The sequence below is a fragment of the Oratosquilla oratoria genome, chromosome 16, assembly GCF_046742065.1.
Source record: "Oratosquilla oratoria isolate Oo_2021 chromosome 16, ASM4674206v1, whole genome shotgun sequence".
NCBI classification, from domain to species: domain Eukaryota; kingdom Metazoa; phylum Arthropoda; class Malacostraca; order Stomatopoda; family Squillidae; genus Oratosquilla; species Oratosquilla oratoria.
This window is the reverse complement of record NC_134792.1, coordinates 59655663-59680128: the sequence shown is the minus strand read 5'-3', so window position 1 is coordinate 59680128 and position 24466 is coordinate 59655663. Positions and strand designations below refer to the sequence as shown.

At 40.4% G+C, this 24466-nt stretch overlaps 2 protein-coding genes across 3 annotated transcripts in view; one reads left to right on the top strand and one right to left on the bottom strand.

The window, feature by feature from the left end:
* Positions 1–7841: 7841 nt before the first annotated feature.
* Positions 7842–9830, bottom strand: LOC143034052 (splicing factor YJU2). The gene has a single exon (XM_076199939.1). It carries the CDS (start codon positions 9504–9506, stop codon positions 8430–8432), a length of 1077 nt encoding a protein of 358 aa, XP_076056054.1. The 5' UTR covers positions 9507–9830; the 3' UTR covers positions 7842–8429.
* Positions 9831–10066: 236 nt separating this feature from the next.
* LOC143034051 (uncharacterized) overlaps positions 10067–24466 on the top strand; it is a 55142-nt gene continuing 40742 nt past the window's right edge. The window contains exons 1-3 of one of the 2 annotated variants that reach the window (XM_076199936.1): positions 10067–10215; positions 20044–20224; positions 20341–22666. In XM_076199936.1, coding sequence (XP_076056051.1) covers positions 10213–10215; positions 20044–20224; positions 20341–22666 — 2510 coding nt within the window. In that variant the 5' untranslated portion in view covers positions 10067–10212. Of the gene's footprint in view, positions 10265–20043; positions 20225–20340; positions 22667–24466 lie in introns of both variants that reach the window. The other variant, XM_076199937.1, reaches the window with a different exon arrangement.

Here is a 24466-nt window from a genome sequence, read left to right as displayed (position 1 = left end):
CACTCAATCTTGCTTATATCCATTACTCAGTGTGGGGACCATATTACTGATACATATTCCAGGTTTGGTCATATCAGGGTTTTGATTTTTTCTTCATCTCTTCATCCATATAACGGAATGCCACTTTAATCTTCTGCTATGCCTGTCAGGTGACCTGTTCTCTTTTATCAACGGTCCCAAATTTTCTCCTTTTTTGCTTTGGTAATGGGCTCACTTCCCAACGAATAATTTAAAGATGGCCTTTTGCTGCTATTGCCCATTTCCAGTACTTTGATTTTTTTGGTATTGAACTTCATTTTCCATTCTTGGTTCCATGCAGAAACAGTATCTAAATCTTTTTGCAATATTTTACTGTCCTCCTTGTTTTTTCACTCTTCTCATGATTTTTGCATCATCTGCAAACATGTTGGCATAGCTTGTTGCACCTTTTGTCAAGTCATTAACATTGACAAGAAACATTGTTGGTACAAGCACTGAACCTTGTGGAACTCCACTTGTTACTGCTCTCCATCTTATTCTTTACTACTGTCCTCATGTATCTTTCCTTCAAAAAGCCTTTAATCCATTCTAGTAGTTTGCCTCTCAGTCCTCCAACGTGCTCCAATTTCCACGCAAGTGGACTGTGAGGTACTTTATCAAATGTCTTCTCTAGGTTAAGGTACGTGCAGTCCATCCACCCTTCTCCCTCTTGCAGTACATCAATCACTCTTGAGTAAAAGCTTAAAAGGTCCAACATACACGACCTTCCTTATCTGAAGCCAAACTGACTGACTGTCACATTGTTTCTCTTTTCAAGATATTTGGTCCATTGGTCTTTCACAATCCTTTCACATAATTTCAAAGCCAAACTGACCATCAGTCAGAATGTTTCTCTTTTCAAAATATTTGGTCCATTGATCTTTCACAATAATTTCACTATTGTGCTGGTTAGTGATACTGGCCTATGATTTAGTGGTGTTTCTTTGTTTCTACCTTTGTGAATTGGCACCACATATGCCCTTTCCCAATCAAGAAGCACAATGCCTTCTTTCAACGAACAATTATCAAGACTGTGGATCTTGTCTGCTAGTTCTTCCCTACATTCTTTAAGTATCGAGTTTGAGATGCTATCAGGTCCTGAAGCTTTTGTCACATCCAATGATCCCAGGAGATTGATCACTTTCCTCACCTCTACATTTATATCTGCTAAACCTGGGTTTTTGCTCCCTTTGCTTTTCTCTAAAAAATTGCTCTCTTTTGTGAAGACTGATTGGAAACCTTCATTCATTATTTCTGCCTGAGCTGAGGCCTCAAAAGACCTCACTATCTACTATTAACTTGGTAATTTCTTCAGTACAGTACTACCTCTCATTAACGGACTTTAATTAGCTGTGTTTGTGGTGATTTCGCTGTGTTTTTGGTGCTGTTGTTTAGTGCGTGCAATCACAATGCCACCCAAAAACCACTCCAAATCAATGGATTATTCACATCAACGGACACCGTTACCCCCCTGTTAGTCTGTTAATGAGAGGTAGTACTGTATCTCAATTTACTATTTATGAACCTGTAAAACAGTTTTAGTTTATCTTTGGATTTATCTACTACATCTCTTTCAAAATTGCTTTCTTCCTGCAAATTCTTGTATAGTCATTCTTAGCTTGTTTGTCAACTTCCTTTGTTTTGTTGTTTCTTTTCTTCCTCCGTTTTCCCTAAGCCACATCCCTGTTTTTTTTTCAATCTTACACTTTTTGTTAAACCAGTCCTGTTTTTTTCTTCTTACTTTCTCTAGTCTTTGGTTTATTTTTGTTCATTCCTAGGATGTAAATGTCTAGAAAGATTTCCCATTTCCTCCTTATTCTTGTGGTATTCATTAATTCCTCCCAGTTTGTGTATGTATTTTACCTATTTACCTAGTTGTATTACACGGGAAGGGAGCTATGCTTGTAGTGACCCATCTTTGTATCTCTTGGTATCTAGTTTGTTCTTAAATTCTTGTATGGTTTTTGCACATATTTTTGTTTTGTCCAATTTGTTCCTGACATCTATCACTCTGTGTGTGTATGTGTGTGTCAGCCCCACAGGAAAGTCCCTCACAAGAGAAACAAGACCCATACTGGCACATTTTTATTTAGGGCAACATCCAGCACCAAGACCATATCAGAATAGAGTAGAAGACCTGGCCACAGAATCAAATTGCCCTAGATGCAGCCATCACACAGAAGCCACCGAGCATCTCATCTTACGCTGCCCTGCACTTTTCATAGACACATTGCTAGTTACTTGGAAGCCATGGGTCTGCTGCAAAAGAAATCTGGAGTCATGTATTGATCAATTGTACAAGCTTCCCTATGTATATACCTTGTCGGATGCAAAGACTGGAGTTGGGACCATGCAGCATCCTTTTACTCTGTGGTGCTTTGGGCATGAAATCCCCTGCTTCTTAGGTCTGGAGTGTGTTGGCTATGAAGAGACCCAAATCTGGATGGTATTCATAATGTTGAACCAGAAGTCACATATGGAGGGATACTGTGATCCTCTGCCCCATGGCTCATTTAGCAGATCCATGGACACTGCACAGGGACCCACCATATTGCCTCCTGTTTCTGCCAGTCGTCTTTGCCCCTGTTATACAAGTCCCCTATGCACTTCTGGTGTGGACCCATCTCCTCATTTGACTACAATCTTCCCCTCACAGGTGGGAGAAGAGAAACAGTTCCCCAGTCAAATCAGGTTGTGTAAGGTGTCATGCCTATGTTCCCCAGTCAAAGCAGTTTGTGCAAAGGGTCATGCCTATGTCCTTTTCACTTCGAGGTTTACTGCTGGGGCAGCCATGTCTTGGGCTCTCAGGGCATTTAACCCTCGCCCTCTCTACCCACAGGGGCTTGTACTGCTTCAAATTATGAGGTTTGGACCAAGGTCCATCTTGGCTCTGCATTGAGCACATGTCTCGGATAAATGAAAGCATCTCATGAGGAATGCATCAGACCTGTATGATCATGTGATGTCCATGTCCCTTAGACCTCCCACTACCCATGGACTTGTGATGGGATGAGTGGTAGCTGGTCAGCCTTAAGTGTTTCACTCCTTTCTCCACTTCCTGACCCATTAGAAAAGCCTCTGTGTCTTCCAAATCAAAACATGGACACATCCACCTCTATTCTACCTGATTTGCATCCTTGGTCTACTCCTTACAAAAGACCGCCAACCCGACTCCATTTGAAATATCCCTCATGTTTCAAAACATGACCCATCAACACACTTTGACGACATTGACTCGCCCCTTTTCCAGTACTCCTAGGTGATGTCCAATCGATACTTACAATTGTATCCCAATAACCACTAATGGACCCACTCATACAATAGAATTAACATAGACTTGTCCCAAAATGGTAAAAACTTGTTCACCTTCCAACAATTGAAACTCAACTGCGTACAAGAAACCTACAACAAGGTATAATTCACATTCACTTTCTTACTTAAGAAGTTACAGTATACTGCTTATCTGGCTGCCTCCTTTCTTCTGAAGCCAAACAAGGAGGAACAGTAATTGTGGTATCCCCAGGTATCTTAATCAGCATTGTATATATTGTAAACTGTAGGAAACTCGACAGTGGACACAAATCTAACAAGCCTCACATGACATTAGCAGCTATACTTTCAATCCTAAGAACTTCACCATCTACATCTCAATGTTCAGTCCCAGGTGGAATACAGATTGTGCCACAACTTAAAGAGAGAGAGAGAGAGATTGAGAGAAAAGGGGGGGCATGCATCCTACAAGTGATGTCAGCCATGTTCATCTTGGAGTCTACACATCAAATCTCTCTCAAACCCGGTCTCCAAAGTGTGGGAAAATGGCATGAAATCTCTAGGAAATGATTTTTGTACTCTCTCTTCATCTTCCAAATCAACAACTAACTCATTCTCACTCCTTGTCTAATGCTAGAGACTTTGGCAGAAATATTAATATCACCCTCAAACCATACAAACCACAAACCTGATAATTGTGTCTCAAAAGACCACCCTTGAATCGCAGCTACTGCCTGACTTTACACCTCACATCAAGTGTTTACAGAAGCAGAATTCTGCATTTCCATCTCCATCTGGAAGCTCACTGGTTGAGTGGGTTAGGGCGTCGTTACTTGCGGCAGGTTGAGGTGAGGGCGGTTCGAATCCTGCCACCGGCGAAGTTGAACCAAGGGCATGGTTCATTAAATTCCATGCTACAAAGCCCTCTGTGAGGGGCACCATCCTAGCCTCCCGATAGGGGGGGAGTGTGTGACGTTAAACCATATCACATCACATCTCCAACCATAGAGCAATCTCTCAAAATGGAAAACTTGTTCACCTTCCTACTGTCACACGATATGGCACTTGCACTCAACCTCAATATCACATTCAAACTGCCCCAGATGCAACCATATAGAAGACATTGATTACATCCTTCATTAGCCCTACCCAGACGACAACAACAACATTTCTTCATGGGAGCTGTAGGTCTCCTCCAAGAAAGATGCAATGGTTTTGTTGTTCCATAGATTGTTCCAGGCATATATATTGTCTGGATTTTGTTACAGTTTGCTGTCTCATGTATGCTATTCTCATGATTTTTGGATCATCTACAAACATGTCCATGTAGCTTGTACCTTTCATCATGTCAGTTATGTGAATTGAGAACCTTAGTCACCACCCCCTATCCTGACATCTTGTCCTTCACCACTGTTCTTATGTATCTGTCTTTCAGGAAATCCTTTAACTACTCAGAGCTCATCTGTGTCTTTCAATGTACCCCATTTTCTGCCAGTCAGTTGCATGGTATCTAGCCAAATGTTTATAGTCCACCCCACTCTCTTTATGTACTCGGAGTATTGTTCCTCCTCATTTGGCTTGAGAAATAAAAGAAGGGGACTGGTTAGAGGTACAAGTACAATCTCTCAAACAGGTAAAGTGTATGTATACCCAGGTATGCTTGTTGTTAACAGACAGTTGGGTTTAAATTGCTGGAGGAGGACTAGGTCTTTCTGATTTAAGGTTAATACATGACAGTTCCATTGTAGTACTGGATATATAGTATTAAGGTTGTTGTGATCTAATTGTGGGTGTAGCATGCATGTTTGGCAGGGTTGTAGGCGGAAGAGTAGATTAATGTTGAGTCTTTAAATAGATATGTTTGGTGATGAGTTGATTATGGGGAAGGAAGGTTCATCTTTCCGTGCTGGGAGATTGTTAGGAATGTCCATGTATGTGATCTCATTGAAGAAACAGGTAAGGGGTGTGTGTGTGTGTGTGTGTGTGTGGGGGAGTGGTCAGATAACCTCAAACTTTCTTGTGTCTTCTTCAGTGTTTTGGGAGTGGGGAGGGAATGCTGATGAGAGGTGGTATGAGGAGTAGGGGTGGAATAAGGGGATGAAGAATATTAGAATAATGCGAAGTCAAGGGGCACCGTCCTAGCCTTCCGATGGGAGGAGTTTGTGACGTTAAACTATTTTTTTTTTTTTTTTTCCAGTTGGGTTTAGGGACATTGGAAAGTCAGTGACTTTCCAGGTGGGACTTTGAGAGGTAGCAAGTACATTTGGGAGTGGCATGATTTTAGACTGCTCTCTAAGGATTGTGAACATAGGGTTTGTGCTGGGTTGGGGTGTATTTCAGCTTGGGTATTATATTCCAAGGCAGCACAGGCCCAAATGGGTGGGGTTAGATGTTAAGACGGTTTGAGATGGAGTTACTTTAATTATATTTTCGATGTGGAGTGGGTACAAGTGTGATGGTTTCTATGGTATTTACCTAATTGTAATACAGTATATAGGAGAGGAGCTACATTTGTGGGAATCCTGGCTTTCTCCAAATATCATACCTAGTTTTTAACTTACATATAGTTTTAGCTTGGGGTATATCATCCAAGCTATTCCAATTGATGCATTTATGTATAAAATGCTTTTTTATGTCTCAGACAAGTTCTCTTGATTTGTTCCTATGACCTTGTGAAATTCTCATCCCAAAGCAAGAGATTTTCTAAGCCAGATCTGTCTACTTTTAATGACCTTAACAGTACTATGAAGTCATCCATATGTGTTGTTTGTGTTATGATATTTCAGGTGGGGAGTGAGTTCTCATTGAGTGGCAAGGGGAAGATTGTAGGTGGATGGGGGAAGGATTCATAGTGGAAAAATGTAGTGATCTATTGAGAACTGGAGCGTGTTATGTGGTGGGTTGAGGAGGACTGGAAGGAGTGGGAAGTTGTGTGGTGGATCCTTTGTTTAGGTTCATTGCCATGCTTAGTGGGGCTTCTGGGCTTGGAGCTAGGATTTAAGTAGTCAATGGGGGAAGGTTAGTATCAATGAGGAGGATGGAATGCCATCTCACATTCTTTTAGGATGGTAAATTTAGGCTACCTTTATTTTTTGTCCTGCAATGTCATCCAAAATCTAATTCAGTGTATTGTAATAGTTGTGGGGCATTAACCACAGCTATACAGGAGTTGAAGGTTGCATATAGTTCATTTTGGACCAGGACACCAGCAGGGGTTGAAAGTGAATTTGGGTTTAGGATTTAATATTGGGATCCATTTGATTAGGTTCACATTTGGTGGGGTTTTCCACATGAGATTAAGATTCTTTTCACTCTTAAGACACGAAACAAGGGATTGTCCACTGGTAGTGATGAGGACCAAAAGTCTTGGGTGGTCTAGGTTGGGGTATATTTCTAACTTGATAAGAGACAAGATGAGGACTAGAGAAGCAAGGTAAGCCAGGGAATGTAGTGTCATTGAGTGGTATAGGAAAATGTGTTGATGGCCATGGCAAAGTAGCGATTTTGTTGCAGCGGTGGCAATGATTATTCCCTCTGTTAAGGGGAAAAAATAGTTGCCAGTGGATCAAGCAGTGCAAAGTGCGAGTTGGGGCTCACTGACCTCAATGTTTCCCATTATTATTATCACCTGCCCATTACTATTCTTCTACCTTGTTGAATCTTTTGACATGTTTCTTATGCCCACCATCATGTTTTACAGATGCATTTTATTTTCTTTATTATTAATCAGTGTTTGTAAAAGGTAATTTTTTTTTTTCATAGTTCCTCAACGTTTCCCTTTATTGTAAGTTGATAGAATCTTACTGTATGTTTTTTTCCCCATAAGTGTGCCATGTGATGTGTTGCATCAATTCCTGCCTCAAATGCTTTGGGTCCGAGTCTGAATTCAGTGATTACTAGTTTCTGCCCCTGGTTATTACAGACTGAGCATATTGGGCAAAGGTGGTGATCTCAGTTTCAGCTAAGCACTTCCTGGCATGATCACACCACATATTATATGTTATGAAAATATACTTGTCCAACATGTAGGATCATTAATTTCCAGCATGTTTAGTTGCAACAAGATCTCTGAAAGTGACCTTGACCTTGACTTTGATCTTAGATAAATATATGTATATAATGGAATCTTGCCATTGTGTACTACAAAGATATTGTTTACAAGTGTGAGAGAATGGGTCATATGATGTAGTACATAAGAGGTCAGAAGGACAGAACTCTGGTCGTGGTTTGGGCATTTGTTACAAAAGAATCTAGTTTTCACAAAGTTAATTAGTTTATACTGAAACATTCTTATTTCTCCAGATTATACTGTTCTTCAATAAAGAAAAATGTTCTATTAAAATAGTGATAAATTCAATGCAGTATTATGGATCTTAAAACCACTGTATCTCAAAATGTAGGATTTAGTGTAATAAGAAACAGCATTGAGGTATAAAATATTACAATATTGTATTTGTCATGCCTTGACATTTAGAATTTTGTTTGACTAATAAAATGTGATAAGTATCATTATATCTTATCATTCCTTTGAGAAACAATTGAAACACATTCACTTACTGTATTTTCTTTTATTAATGAAGGGATAAATGTGACAGCATACAACATTTACAAAATTATCTTAACCTCTATCATTATATATGTATAATCATACTGGGAACAAAACACAGGTACATATTTATGGCAGTCTTAAGATGGGTTTATTTCCCTTCTGCCCATTTTTAAACCCATAACAACAACAACCCCCCCCCCAACCTGGAGATACAGGCACAACGGGACGACTGATACATGGTCTCCAGTCAAGGCAGCCCAAGATATATTCTAATCAACTTGATGATTATTCCTTCCACATATGGAGAATTGACAACTGGTGACTCCTCTCTACTATCTTACTATTTTCAGCAGATGACATGGGAACAGTCCTACTACAAGTCCAACACACGATTCAAGACCGTGGTGAATCACTAATACAACACAATGGTCCAAATTTTCTAATCGGAGATGAAAGAAAGGGTCTGAGGACTGTTCCTAGCCATCACAGGGCTGCAGATTTACAGTGAAACTCAAGGCAACACAACATTATATATTAAAAGCATAATAATATTCAACCACTCTTACAAATGTCTTCTGGTCATATGTACATACTACTCATCTGAATTTGAGTCAGAGTCTGAATATGCTCCGAGGCTGAGCAAAGCAGATGAGCTGATAACTCCATTCTTTGGTACACTGCTAGAAGTGTCTCCATTACTTCCAGTTTTCTGATTTGTTTCCTTTGGTGATGCCGGAAGATTAGCCTTGTCCGTCTTACTCTCGCTATTTTCTTTCTCTGGACTCGCCTGGTTTTTGACTGTCTTACTACTTGTTTCTGGGTCACTAGGTCTGATGGGCAAACTGGATGGTTTGTTACCTGTGGTTAATGAGTCTGGCGTAGTTTTTTTAACTTTCACAAGTCCTGCAAACTTTGATTTCAAACTGATTTTCTTGGTTTCCTTTATCCCATCGCTTTCTAATAATGCATCAGTAGGTTTATCCTCTTTACTGAACTTCATTTTCTTTGCTCTTGGTAAATCTTCATCATTGTTGACTTTACGCACTAACTCTCCCTCCACCATCTCGTAGCCCAACGCCATCAAAGCCTCTAGACGTTCGTGTTCTTCTTGTTGCTCCTTTGTCAATTGTCGTTCCTCCTCGTATTTCTGCACCATCTTATTTAGGTCGACTCCTGCATGACGTTCATTAAGTTCTCTCAGGTCTTCTAATGATTCCAGGACCTCCATTTCATACTGCGACTGTTGTGTACGGTTTTCTAAAAGCAGCATCGGATTTGACTCAATCTCTTCTCTAGCTTCTTTCTCTTCTTTAGCAGCAAGTTCTTCTGCTAACTTTAGTGCCTGGAAATTACGGTGTGCCCCTGCTTCTATGGTGTAATCAGTACTTTCTGGATCTGTACGAAATGATATTTCTGCCAAGCAACCTGGGCATTTTATGTAAAATCTGTAAATACGTATGCCTAAATATGACATATTTTCCACATCCTCTTTACGAGCATTGAATTTCTTCCCTTTAGCAATGTATTCACCACACGTCAAACATTTCATATTACATGGAGCCATAAGTCGGACCGTAAATTGACGATTTTTTGGACATCTGGCCCTTGGAATTTTTGAAGGGTCAAAGTCTGGAGGATAGTACTTGTTCAATACTTTTCTTTCCGACATTTTGCTTCTTGTTCACTTTATTTTTCAAAATTAATATATCTCTGGATAGAGAGTAACGAATCAATACAACAAATCAACATTCAGCACTTCACCCTAGATGGTGACCGTGATGTTGATCTCTGTTTACAAATTCAGGTAGGGACGGAGTACAGTTGTGGATTCGTATGCAATGATATGACTTCACTATGTGAACAATGTAACACTTCAAATAGGTACACATAAAAAGTTCTATAGTGAATAATAAAAAATAATTTTCATGACATCGTAGTATACACAAGTTTGTCGGAAAGTAAAGTCAGAATTCATCGCAACTCAGTGTACAGCAGATAATGGATCAAAATATTAGTTTAAAAATCATACTTTTGTTTTTATGAAGAAAAGAAAAAGAATAGAATATGCAATGAATATATCCAGATATATTTTTTTAGAGAAATTTGGAAACTAAATTACATATAACATGATACTCAGGAATCATTAGTGAAAAATAAAATATTACAAGTGAAATTTTAATTTCATTAACACCCTTATATATATTTGTAAATAATTTTTGGTACGATTCGAACGAAAATATCTATCATGGGCAAGCGCAAAATCTAAGATGGCGGATGGCGTTTCGGCGGCAAAACGTTGACTAGAAAACATCACGAGGCGTAAGACGGTATTATGATTAAATCCTGATCGGCGCCGTGTGAATTAGTAGCGAGCTATGGTAAGTAGGACAAATCAGTAGATGCAGTAACTTGAAGTGACTAGATAAAGTGAGTATCCTAATGTGTTGATAGTAATACATTTGTAATTGTTTTTAGGTTGCACGGGACATGCAGATTTGTGTTATTGGTACATGTTCTGAATGTATGGAAAGTATGTGACAGGTTGTGTATCAGTTACAATTTACAGGTTGCAACAAATATCTGTTTCAAGTCTTTTGACGAATAATTTTGATCATAATTTTTGTTTGTGTACAAGTTGTCAACTTGTCTTGCTCAGAAGAAAATATTGGCAGTAGTGTGATGTTAAGATGTATTATCTAGAGTAAAGATTAATATGGAAATCAGGTTTAATGATTATTGGGGGAGGGATGGTTATATTTGTAGGAGTACACAACTAAGGTAGTTTTCCATAATCATGATAATGCATGGTTATTCTTGGATTTTTGTTTACTTTTTATGTTTCATTCAAATCTGACCATCAAGTTTGGCAGAAACCATTTTTTTGCCCTTACCCCATCACCTCTACATTAATGGGAAAGCAGGGTTTTTGGGTGGGGGAGCACAAATTAGGGGTACAATTTGAATGAAACTAAAAATGCTAGGAAACATGATTTGTGGAACTTAAGTTTTAACCCAATCTTGAATCTACCTAACCTAACATATTCCTTTTGGGTACTATTTTATGGGATTCTAACTGGACTAATGGTAAATGACAAGACAAACTAGCCTGGTGCAAGTGTAGATACTTGAAAATAAAAGAGTAGATAAAATTGAGTGGGATTATGAGTCACCTGCTGATTCTATACTTGAAAGGTTGTTAGAAATTCTTAATCCCATCATTAAATCTGACAATGCTTTAAGTGTCGGCACTTCTAGATTTTCTGTTCACCCCCCTAATGCACTTAGGAAAGGTTGCTGACCTGTTAATTTTACAAATATATTGGGAAGTTCTTTGGTCAACACTCGCCAGAATTATCATAAACTTTGGCAGTTTATGATAATATTAACTACCGATTTAAGAACTACTTTCCCTGCTCCAAAGCTCTGCATGAAGAAATTTTGGTATTATTTTAGTTGCACACAACCATGTGATATAGTGTTAGAAAATTAAATATTAATTTTATAAATTAAAATACATGAACATAATATGCAATTTTCTTGACTGAAAAAGAAATACATTGCTACAAGCAAATATACTAATGAGCAAGGTCGCTAGCATAGGATTGGGATGCCATCTTGTTTGTCAAGTGTTTGTCGTCTGCCCGGTCCAGTTGAAATGTTAGTTACATGATGGACATCACTTTGTGCACCGGTTGTTCTTGCACTCCAGGTGATGTTAACAAGCCGTATTATAAAGACAACAAGGCTTCTCTAGAGTTTCTGAGAGAACATGGGGTTGTGCCATCCACGGTTAATTGCCTGATATGTAATAAACCATGTTTGTTCTGTGAAGATCAGCATATGTGGGTGTCACAACGACAATGATCCAGATGACCTTTAAATTACAGGTACCGGTTTGATAAATACAGGTTAGGTTGGAGTAGATGAATTTATCATCCTTTAATTTCTTCAACGTCAGCATCTATCAAAACAAACATGGCATACCATTCGTCTGGCATGACTTTGTTAGTTATGTAATCTGTTTTAGGAACTTTTGTTTTTCATTTCCACCAAGAAAATTGTTTAATACGTTGATATATTATTATTTACAAAATTAATAATTAATTTTCTATTGCTATATTGCATAGTTGTGCACAACTTAAATTTTACCAAAATTTTAATCAACAAGGTCAAAGACAAACCAGAATCATTCCACTAGTATATATGAAACAAAAAGGTTGGAACTCCATCTCTGGGTACTGTAAAGTCCTCAGATGGTTCCTTAGTCAAAAACTGCTGCTATGGTGGAAGTGTTTACAGTGAGCTTTGCCTCAATTTTCAGAACTGGCATCACAAATCCATCTCCCCATCAGATTTTTGATAGATGTTTTTATCCACTTGTTTTCTCTTGATCTGATGGAGCTACTAGACTACAATCAGGCTTGACAGTAACCCCAATATTGGTCCAGATGGTCTTCATCAAAGGTTACTTAACCCCTCACTCCGGGCCAAAATCTTGCGGGCAGCAGTAGTTGCCAGACGTGCGATGTTGTGTCATAATACTCGCATTATAAAAAATAAAGATACCGCTGTATTGCTCGTTCTCTTTCACCCGTGAACTTTGATAACCATAGAAAATATGGTGAAGCCAGTTTACAGAGTATGGGGGTCACACAGGTACAACTACAATATATATAATCATGACGCCGACATCAGCATCCTCGCGTACCCACTTGCTCCTCATGATGCCTACGTAGGCGTCATCATATCGAAGGGGTTAAGTCCTGTACAGCCTTTATAAGATATTTTCTACAAGCATGGCCCAAGGCATACTGTCATCCAAATGGAAATTATCTGAGGTTGTATATTTAAGAGAGAGTCTTGCTCAGATCCCCTGAACCCATAAGCTTGACTTCAGACTGCTGTAAGATTCAAGAAAGAATAGTAGCTGATCTTATGGTTATGTTAAGAGCAACAACATAATGTCTAGTAACCAAAATGGCTTCAGACGTGGAAGGACAATGGAGGATCAGCTACTACTAACCTATGACTCACCTCCAAGCTTGATAGCAGAAATGTGTTGGATGTAGTTTTATTTTATTTCTCTAAAGCGTTTAATGTGAACCACTGTTTTTAATAGACTCAACTGTGTTGGGATTAGGGGCACCCTGCTCAAGTAGATAAGATCATTTCTACAAGGAAGACTGATGCAGGTATCAGGTGTCATGAGCAGCATGAGAGAAATTAAAAGTGGAGTTTCTCAGGAATCTGTGTTGGGTCTCCTACTTCTCTTGTGTATGTGAATTACTTGCCTTCATTCATCATTAACAATTGTGAGATTTTTGCTGGTTATCATAAACCATACCTAAATATTTCCTCATCTTATCCATTTTCACTAGCAGCAGGCACTTCCTCATGTTAAAAGAGATATTGACACCATCTCTGTTGCTAATTCTGGGAATTTGATCAAAACAGGAATAAGTGCATATCTTAAAGAGTCCAGCACAATTCACTTAGCTGACAAGAATTGGGTCTGTTATCAGATTACATTCTACAAAATCATGCTATGTCATTAGTGAGCTCTCACAAAGTCCCAGGTGTCTTGGTAAACACTAGCCTCAGATTTCAACCTCATTTTGAGTTACTTGTCACTTCAAATGTGTTACTTGTTGTCAACTTGTAAGCATTGCCAGTTCAGGATAAGTCTTATCGGCAAAGAAAAAAATTCTTTATTCATTTCTACATGTATGATGTAACAGAAATTATTTTCACCACAAAAAACAAGCATTATATTAATTTATATGCTGCTTGTTGGTTATTATGTTTTGGTGGTCCAAATATGTTACTTGTTGGTCGACTGGTAAATGTCGGCGGTTTGTGACGGGGATTCCCAATAGAGAAAATCTTGTTTCTTTACTTATCTCTACATATATGTTGCATAAATAATTTTCAACACAAAATAAGTTTTATGTTAATTTATATGCTGCTTGTCAGTCATTTTGAGTTACTTGTCATTCCGTGTCAGTCTTTAGTGTGACACCATTTAGATGGTAACATAGGTGTCCAAACAGTGTCCTGACAGCTCAGGAAGGTACTGGACGGCTCTGGATGGTGTCCAGATGGTATTGGACAACACTATTGTGATGTGGTGTGAGAAGGTGGGATCTTTGGTCATATTCATCCCCAGATCTTTTATCACCTTAACCGTGTCTTTCTGGGCACAAATGTATTTTGATAAGTGTATAAGGTTTTCTAGTTTCCCATACCATATAAGCTTAAACTTCTTACTATTGAAGGGCATGTTGTTTGTCCACTTAAGGATCTTGTCCAAGTGTTGTAGTAACTGTGCAGCTTGTGAGCAGATTTTCTTGCCTATCATTGTGTCATCAGCAAAAAGTAGCAGTGGAATGCTCTAGGTCTAGGTCTGTGTTCCCGATTATGATCAGGAAGAGTTGGGGACCCAGCACTGAACCCTGGGGGACTCCACTTATGATGGCTGCTGGCATCTGACAGTTCCCCTTCCACAACTATTCATTGTGTTCTGTTGGAGAGGAAGCTATTTAGGCATTGTCCTAGTTTGCCACATATCCCAAGAGCTTTGATTTTGTGAAGGAGAATTCCATGATCCATTTTATCGAAACCTTTGGCGAAGTCAAGTTATATGAAGTGTTTTTCTATATTGAATGTCCTGTAGTACTTCCTGATAGTGAGTCAGCAGCCGTGAAAGGCAGGAATGTCCTTTTTTGAAGGCACACTGCCCATCAATGAATGCTCTTATGTCTTCCATGTGGATGACAATTCTGGATCGCATTGGTCCTTGAGTTATCTTTAGCACCACTAGTCTAGTTTTTTGCCAAACCCTTGTTACCTCCCTTAAAAATTAGTGTGATGGTACCAATTTTAAGTGCACGTTGGATTGAACCAGCTTCCAATGGTTTTTCCTACAGTAGTTTCAGTGATGCATGAGGTGGAATGGGCAGAGGGATGGGGGGTGAGGTAGTATGTGTGAGCAAATTTTGACACAGCCAGAAGGGATTTCTCCCTGTCTTCTCCTTTATGCATGGGGGGACAGGGGGGTTGCCGATTTAATGAAGCGGCCTTGCTGTGGATGTGCTGTGTCTTGCGACACTGCTTCTGACCCAGGGCAGTGGACAAGGTGCAGGGATGACCCATCATCCAGGAGGTGCTAAGATGAGAGGGAGGGTGGAGGGGTGTGGAGTGTATTCGGGGATGGAATGGGTGGAAATGATTTTATGCCTTTTCCTTTTTGGCTACCTCCCTTGTAAGGGGGAAAAAGCCTTGGTATATATATGTATGTATGTAGTTTCAGTGGCAAGGCTACTTGATATTTACAGTATTTTAGGATTTGCAGGTGGAAGCCGTCTGGTCCAGCACCTGAATTTGGTGCTATATCATCAATTGCTGCAATTATGTCTTCAGTTGTTATTGCAGCTGATGAAAACATTGGTCCCCCTTGAGGATCTTGGAAGAATGAAGATGGGTTATTAATTTTCTTCTCGTCAGGTGCTTAAGCTTTTTGGCAATTTCCCCTGTTTGGTTCTCCAGTTCTCCATTGACTTTCAGGAGTGGGCCTATGGTGGATGGGGTCTTGAGTTTCTTTTTGGCAAAGGAGTAGAAAATTTTCCTGTTCTTCAGGATGATTGCTGTTGCTTTTGATTTTTCCTAACTCCTTTGCTCTTTGTGTGATAGGATGAGTTTTCTTTCAATATCCTCGAGATCCACTTGTAGTTTGGTGATGCTGTGTGGATGTGATGTCTTGTTAAGCTTTGCTCTTATTTTGGATCTCTGCTTCATAAAGATTCTCCTGCAGTCAGGAGTCCCTGTCTTAGCTTGCCCCAGTTTATTTCTTCACTGTAGAAGTTGAGGTCACTGAGTGGAGAACTTGTTTGCTAGTTTGTGGTTGCCCAAAGCCTTAGGGTTGTTGGGAAGCTGTTAGTGTAGGTTTTGATGTGGTTGTGGTCAGACATTGTTTTAATTATTTCATAGGAGTGGACTAGCTGAAGAGTTGTTGGTTAGTACCAGGTCCAATGTGTTGTTGCTTCAGGTGGGCTCTTCAATGAACTGGGCTAGGTACCAGTTTTCAGTGATGAACTTGAGTTCTGCTTGATGTTTCTCGTCTCAGGGTCCTTCATCAATTTTCGTTGATGGCCATGACATGCAGGGCAAGTTGAAGTCCCCGGTGATAATGACCTCCATGGGTGGGGTTGGCAAGTTTTGTAGAAGTGCCCATATTTTTGATGTTACCTCTCTGAATTTTTCTTTAGTAATGTTTAGCAGCCTGTAAAAACTCACTATAAGGGTGTCTATTTTCCATACATTCACTGCCAATAGTTTAGTTGTGCTCACTGATTTTACATCTGCCAAAGGATTTTTTCCCCTCTTACTCAAAGGTAGCCAAAGATTAAAATTGTATACCCTCTTCCATCCATTTCATTCTCACTCATTCTATTTACATCCACCACCCTTTCCTCTGCCTCATTTAAGCTCCTCATGGGTGGTGAGCCATCCCTGTATCCTGCCCACTGCCCTGGGTCAGAAACATTGCAGCAAGACACAGTAAGGCTGCTTCATTTAATCAGCAACCCTCCTCTGTTCCCTCATGCAAAAACATTGAAGATGGGGAGAAATCCCTTTGGGCTGCATCAAAATATCATTCACACATACCATTCCTTAACCCCCACCCTCCACCTACTCCCATTCATCACAGTATCCATGCACAGCCATTCTCCATTCGCCCATCCTCGACCTTCTCCCTTCCTCAGCAGACATCCCCCTGTTGCTCAACGCCCCATTCACCCCATCCATCCATCTCTTCCTCGGTCACCCCATCATGCTCACTCCATCCACCCGCCTTATCATTTTTCATTCACTCTCCATATGTCCAAACCATCCCAATACTCTTTCATCAACCCTGTCTGCCATCTTCTTTTCCACCCCCGCTTTCCTTGCCTCGTTCCTCTGTCTATCCAACCTTGTAACCCCCACCATAATTCGCAGACATTTCATCTCGAACACACTTAAACTTTTCCTCCCTGCCTCTCTTAAATTCCACGTCCCTGCCTCATACAGTGCTGTTGCCATAATCACCCCTTCATATAATCACCTCTTTGCATCCATTTCCAAATGTCTATTTCTCATTACACTTTTTATTCCCCTAATGCATTTATGTGCTTCTCTGTCTACAGTTTACCTCCACCTCAACTCCTCCCTTTCCTGCCACATGCAAACCCAAGTATCTAAAGCTATCCACTTCCTCCAGCCTCTCTCCTTTAACCCCTTCCATACGGTGCCGCACACGTAGGCGTCATGAGGAGCAAGTGGATTCGCGACGCTGCCATATCGGCGTCTTGATTATATTTATTGTAGTCGCCCCTGTGTTTTTACATTCTCCCTAATCTGCTCTTAATCCCATTCTCTGTGGTTTTCAAAATTCACGGGTGAAAGAGAGAACGATTGATATAAGCCGTGACTATATTTTATGATGTGAGTATTATTATGACACGTCGTACGGCTGGCATTGGCTGCTGCCCGCGAGATTTAAGTCCCATAGTGAAGTGGTTAAAACTTGCTTCCAGCTCACTGCCATCCTCTTCCCTTGTACACCTCATCATCTTACTTTAACCCACATTTACCTTGAACTTTCTCTTATCACATACCTTCCCAGACTTCCCAACTCATTTAATCCCCCCCTCTGACCCTGCCATAAACACAGTGTCATCAGCAAACAATAACTGGCTCACCTCCCACCTTTCTACATTTTCTTTAATCATTTCCAATATCATACCCATTACCCTTGCTTTACCTCCTGCACCACCCCATCCATGTACACATGGAACAGCTATGGTGATATGACACATCCCTGACACAGTCCCATTTTTACCTCAAACCACTTGCTCTCCATTTCTAATTCTAACACAGGCTCTACTGCTCTTGTAAAAACTTTTGACTGCCCTTAACAGCTTTCTCCAAATCCCATATATCTGTAAAACTCCTACAATGCCTTCCTGTCTACCCTGTCATAAGCCTTTTCCAAATCTATAAAGATCCCCAAAAAAAAGTCCTTACCTTTTCCTAAAGCTTTCTCACATATCTAACCACAAAAATCTGATCCCCAAATCCACACTGTTCCTCTCCTAAATCTCTCACTTAAAACTTTCCCATAAGCCTTCCTAACTACGCTCAACAAACTGATCCCTCTAAATCTACTACACTCACACTTGTCCCCCTTTCCCTTGTAAAGTGGAACTATACAGGCATGCCTCCAGTCCTCTGGCACTCTACCCTCCATTAGACACATATTTAAACAATCTCACCAGCCAGTCTGCTATTACTGTACAGTGAGACCTCTCATTAACGGACGTTAATTAGCTGTGTTTGTGGTGTTTTGGGGTGGCATAGTGATTGCATGTACTAAACAACAGCACCAAGAACACCGAAAACACCGCGAAAACACCGCAAACACAGCTAATTAACGTCCATTAATGAGAGGTCTCACTGTACCTCCCTTCTTCAGACTCTCCACATGACACCCATCTAACACAGGTGCCTTACATGCTGTCATCATTTTTACCTCTTGAATATGATGATGCCTATGAAGACATTATGAGCTGCGAGTGGGGTATTCTAGTGCCAGTGTTGGCTTCCTGATTAGATTTATTTTGTAGTTGTAGCTGAATGACCCCTGTATCCTGACCCCTGTTTCTCTCTCTCTCTCTCTCTCTCTCTCTCTCTCTCTCTCTCTCTCTCTCTCTCTCTCTCTCTCTCTCTCTCTCTCTCTCTCCTCTCCTCTCCTCTCTCTCTCCTCTCCTCTCTCTCTCCTCTCCTCTCTCTCTCTCTCTCTCTCTCTCTCTCTCTCTCTCTCTCCTCTCTCTCTCTCTCTCTCTCTCTCTCTCTCTCTCTCTCTCTCTCTCTCTCTCTCTCTCTCTCTTCTCTCTCTCTCTCTCTCTCTCTCCTCTCTCCTCTCCTCTCCTCTCCTCTCCTCTCTCTCCTCTCCTCTCCTCTCTCCTCTCTCTCTCTCTCTCTCTCTCTCTCTCTCTCTCTCTCTCTCTCTCTCTCTCTCCCACCCCCCACCCCCATGGGTGTGGTATATTTGTATGTTTTGACATTGCTGCTACCCCTTACAAAAAGGAAAATGCCTTTTGGTAAATGTATTTAATTATTGAGGCTATTATTTTTAAATTAAGATGAAAGTAGAGCTGCCTAATATATCTTTATGATATAAAAAGGTCAATGTGGATTCAAAGAAATCCTTGGCACTACCCTCAATCCTTAATCAACAAATATTGGAAGGCTTTGACAAGAAATGGCTGACAAACTTCCTAACTAGCAGAGGATGCAGAATCCCAAGATTCTGGGATCAAAAGACATTGCAATGGAATACCCAAGGGCAATACTATCACCAATGCTATTTGTACATTAGCTTCTCACCACAGACCTGAAACAAAATACCAAAGCTGTCACATATGCAAATGAGTTAGTAATAGCTTAGCATATTGGTTACAGAATAGCTGCAAGAGATATTAAAAATGACCCTAAAAACTTAGTTATGACTGACACAAAACATGATGTCAGCATTCCCAGACAAGACCTCAGTCATGTTGCTCACCCCCAGTTACTGTTAATCATAGAAGCATCGAGTGGTCAGATTAGTTGATTAACATATCCTTCTTCATAAGGGACCTAAAATAATGTGTCTTGCATTTGACACACACATAATCCTCACTCCTCATAGTGTAAGCAGACTGAATGTACTCAGTACAGTTACAGATATTGGAATTGGATAACTTGTTATTGCATAAGCAATTGACCTTCAACCTTTTGTAGCCAAGGCAGGCAGTACCTTCAGGAAATTAATTTTTTCATGTAGAAGGCATATATAAGACATCAAACTTCCACATGACACACCAGGACCTTGTTGCAATAAAATTCTTAAAAAGATATCTTCCAGTCATCACATAATAGCATCTTGAACCTAGAAAGGAGCCCACGTATTTTCTTGTCCTGAAACTAAATAAACAGTGCTGTTGTTGTGCATTGTAGTGATGGTAATCAAATGTAAATATGACAGGTCATTGCATTGGGAAAACTAATCTACAGAACAAATATATATGATTCTTGCATGAAACATAAGGTTTTGTATGAGTGCATATTTGGAGCTGGAGAGTTGCCATTTTGAAATAATGTTTTGTATAATTGCTTCATTGCAGATGGGGAGTCGCCGCTGTGAGTTATGCAAGACGGGTAAGGTGAGGCCCATGCAGCTCTCACTAAGTCGGGCCATTATGATATGTGACAACAGTGACTGTGACTATCTGTTCAATTCCTCTCCACGGGACAACATCATTTTTAGAAACCTGTCGATGCATTCACTAGAGACTCCAATTGGTGGTAAGTTTTGATTGCTGGATGAGCCTCCTATGTAGCATTTATGTATTATAGTGTAGTTGTGAATTTTATCAGTATATACAGTATATGTATAATAAGAGATTTATGTTCTTCAACAGCGGAGTCATGGATTCGGGCAAGTAATTCCTGTAGTAGTAGCAGCGGTGTACACTCAGACATCAAGAGTCCAGTCTTTAGTCGATCTTCATCTTTGGCATCAATAACTGACAAGGAGGTGGAATTCGTGCTTCAAAAGTCGTATGCACCACCCAGAGTCAGTGGTTCTTCCCAAAACAATGTATTAGGACCCTCATCCTGGAAAAAATCAGGTGTCAGAGGACCCAGGGAACATGGGCGCAACTCTACAAAATTGGGTAAACGTTCTGGCCAAGTTGCGAGTGCCCTTACAATCACCACAGCTTTTGATCTCCCCAATGAAGGTGTGGTAGCTCCAAGACATTCAGATTCTGGACCAGGTGGGGATGCAGAAATGGAGGCTGTGGCCAAAAATGAATTCTTTGACATGTTGAATGAATTGGATTTGGACACGCCCCCAGTGAACAAAAACCACAGCCCCAGCGATAACGACATCGGGGATTTGCCTCCATTAGACCCATGGATGAAAGAAGAATATAGGAGCAGTCAGAGTGAGGTGGGGTCACTTGGAAATATTAAAAGCTTTCAAGGACCTCATGAAGGAAGTGGTTCATATAAAGGTGATGTTAAAAGAATTTCTGAACCTGGAGTGCCTTTCATTCCAAGTGCAGGGTCAGCATTTAGCCAAGTTCCTCCTAGTAAAGTCATGACTTCCAGTTGTTTGGCACTGGAGAAAGAAGATGTGAATTCAGACAGCTTGTTGCAAGATAGAGGTTGTGAAGTAGAAAGTAGGGAAGAATTGGAGACAGGTGACCTTTCATATGCAGGTGCTCTTTTAGCAGATACCGCTTCACCAGCATCTTCACATGGTAGTGAAGACAGTGGCTACAATGAGGAGTGCAGGATACCAGTAGGACTGCAGAAACCATTGAGCATGGAGGAACACACTGGGACTCGCACTCAAGTTCTCATAACCAAAGACTCGAGGGGGCTTTCTTTCTCAAATGTGGAGGAGGAGGTCTATGCCACCAACATTAAGGAATCTAGTCATCCAGAAGAAGTTATTAAGTACCTTATGAAACCTGTTACAATGGCAAATATGATTAATATATTAGAGTACAATGTATTGCCAGCAGTAGTGTCACCAAATAACATTGAAAAATCAGTTGATAATGAACAGAGAAGCACAAATGTACTTGAAGCTCCCTTAGGAAATGTAGAGAGTTGTTTTTCACAAGACTCGCTAGGTAATACTGAGGAACCTTCATCTTCAGGACATGTATCACAGTTAAAAGAAGATACTGTAGCTAATGTAACTTTGCAAAGCCCCCATAATACCCATTCTCTACTAAAGCAGAAATCTTTAGAATCAAAGGCTTCTGAAACAACTGACAGTGAAATTTCTGTGACCCACACTCAAAACGGGATTTCATTAACAGATGCCCCCATAGAACAGAACCATACCAAACCCAGTATCTCCAGTGAAGTAAGAAAGGAATATTTAGAAATAGGAAATAAAGAACCAGTTACCTCGCAATATAATATAGAATGTGATGAAATAGGAGAAAGTGAAGAAAGTAGTAGTCATTTCATCACAAAACCCACATCTCAGTGTGATACTATACAAAGGAGTGAAGTGCTTCAGCTGCCAAGTATATCAGAATGGGCTGGGAAATTTGATGTGGCAAATAATGTGATAGAAGGAATGCTGGTGGAAGACCAGCATGACATATTAAATAATATAGTTATAAAAACTGAGAGTGGTGAAAACGTTGTTGCTAGGAATGTGCAAGAAAGCTATGGGTTGCTACACCATTCAGAAAAAGACAAAACGAGTATAATATGTGATCAAATAGAAAATTCCCCATTGGTTAGTGAAAATGTCAGTAGAGTGAGTAGTGATGGTGATTCGTTTATAAACATGAGGAAGTCCAGTTCCCCCCCTGAAAGAATTAACCAACAGGATTCAGTGTCTCCCAGCTCTGAATTAGGGTCCATTGACAAAACGTCTTGTACCCAGAAGGCTCAACCTATCAAAAGAGGGCCTGGGAGACCCAGAGGGAGAGGTAGACCTAAGAACAAGAACAAATCTGTGCCTTCGACCGACACTGCTACCTCACGTGGTGCTCCCACAACTGCCAAAGTGGGACCGCCATCAGTAGGATATGTCCGAGAATCCAGAAGCCGGAAACGCCGCAACCTTGAGACAAGAGCTTACCACATACCAAAGGAAGAGGATTGGGAGGACAACAATGACAGTGACAATGGTGACATCCGAAAAGGAATATCAGAATTGCTTCCGTCTTCATATTTGCAGCTAACAAGAGGCCGTAAGAATTCAAGATGGAGGTAAGGTTTGATCTTTATTGAGACTGTAGTCAATCAGTTATTGTCTGGAGTTTTATTAAGTGGGATGCACAACCCCTCAGTGGCCGGCAACAGTGTTCAGAACCTCCCACAGATCTCTACGGGAGGAAACTTTGGACTATTGTCTGTTTTGTATCAGTGTAGGACTGTTTCTCTTCCACTGGTTTAGTGATAGGTTGTAGAGGGCAGTTGCTGGTTGTCATCTCCCTATGTGTGGAAAACTGTAAGGAAAACAGTTTAGAGTTAATAGGTAGATTTTAGGCCTAGTCTGGAGACCAAGTAGACTATCGGTGCTACATCTGATTTATGTGAGGGTGTGGTTTTTGAAAATGGTGAACTTTACTATTCACCATGTTGAACTTACACATGCAGGCACCTGTTGTTGGTCTCTAGACTGAAGTTGAATGTGTGAATTGTAGATCTATACTATACCCAGGCATAAATGGATGAAAATTTACTAACATTGTGAATTGTAGATACTATACCCAGGCATAAATGGATGAAAATTTACTAACATTAGAGGGGCTAGGTGAAGGAATGCCATGTTGTTGTATAGGTATTGTTAGTATGAGGCATTTCATGATGAGGTGCTCAGTATCTTTTATTTGGTGGTTGCACCTGCGGCAGTTTGATTCTGTGGCCAGGGTTATTCTGTGTCATTACTGTCGTAGTAGTGGATAGTGTCTTGGACTGTCAGTACTATTGTAGTAGTGGATAGTGTCCTGAACACAAGTATGCCAGCATGTTTCTTATTTCTCTTGAGAGAGCTTTATCTGTCCAGGGTGCATTAGTGAGGTATTGGACATGGTGGTCTGTCTAGAAGAGCTTTAGTGATCTGAGCATGAATGTGTTTTTGTGTGAATGTATTGTGTGGAATGGTAGGAAGTGTATGTTTTAAGGGGAAAGCTACTGCTGCTTTTTCATTCACTCAGGTGATGGTGCTTATGTGATGTACTGATGTGAGCAATGTTCCCTCTGAGCTGTGCACATCTGTGTGTGCACATAAAGGAAAAATGTGCACACACAAAGTTTTCAAAGGATATTAAAATCCATTCAATAAAGAAGTCCCACCCAAACATCAACTTATAAATTCTCTAAAAATATGATAACTTGCCAACTGTCAAACCAATAATTGCTTTGGTGGAGGTAATATGTAATACAAACTTGCAAATTGTGCGTATATGCTTCAATGATCAGATGGGGACTCGCATGGGTGCGCACGTACTTTTCAGAAAAGGCAAAGTTTGCACAAGAAAATTTCTGTGCACAGCAAAATATCAGAGGGAACATTGGTTGTGAGGTAGGTAAGGGAGGTCAAAAGCTCTTGTCTAGAATTGTGTACCATTCATTTTCATGTAATAATTTATGTTGTGATGAATGGATGAATGATATTTTGACAGCCCAAAGGGCTGTCTTCAATGTTTCTGCACGAGGGGATGGAGAGGAGGTGGTCACCGATTAAGTGAAGTAACCTTGCTGTGGATGTGCTGTGTCATGCTGCAATGGTGAAATGCAGGGATCATCATCCATGAGGAGCCAAGATGAGGGGTGGTGGATAGGAGTGGAGTGGGTGGGAGAGGGTTATATGCCTTTTGATGTTGGCTACCTCCTTGGTAAGGGGAAAGGAGCCCTTGGTATATGTTTGTGTTCTATGCACACTCCCTTCATGGCATTATACTTTCATGCATAGATGGAGTAGATATTATCAAGACTGATAACCTAGTAGCTATGCATCTCCCACAAGAGAGAACTGGAGCAATGGACAGACCATTGATTGCATAG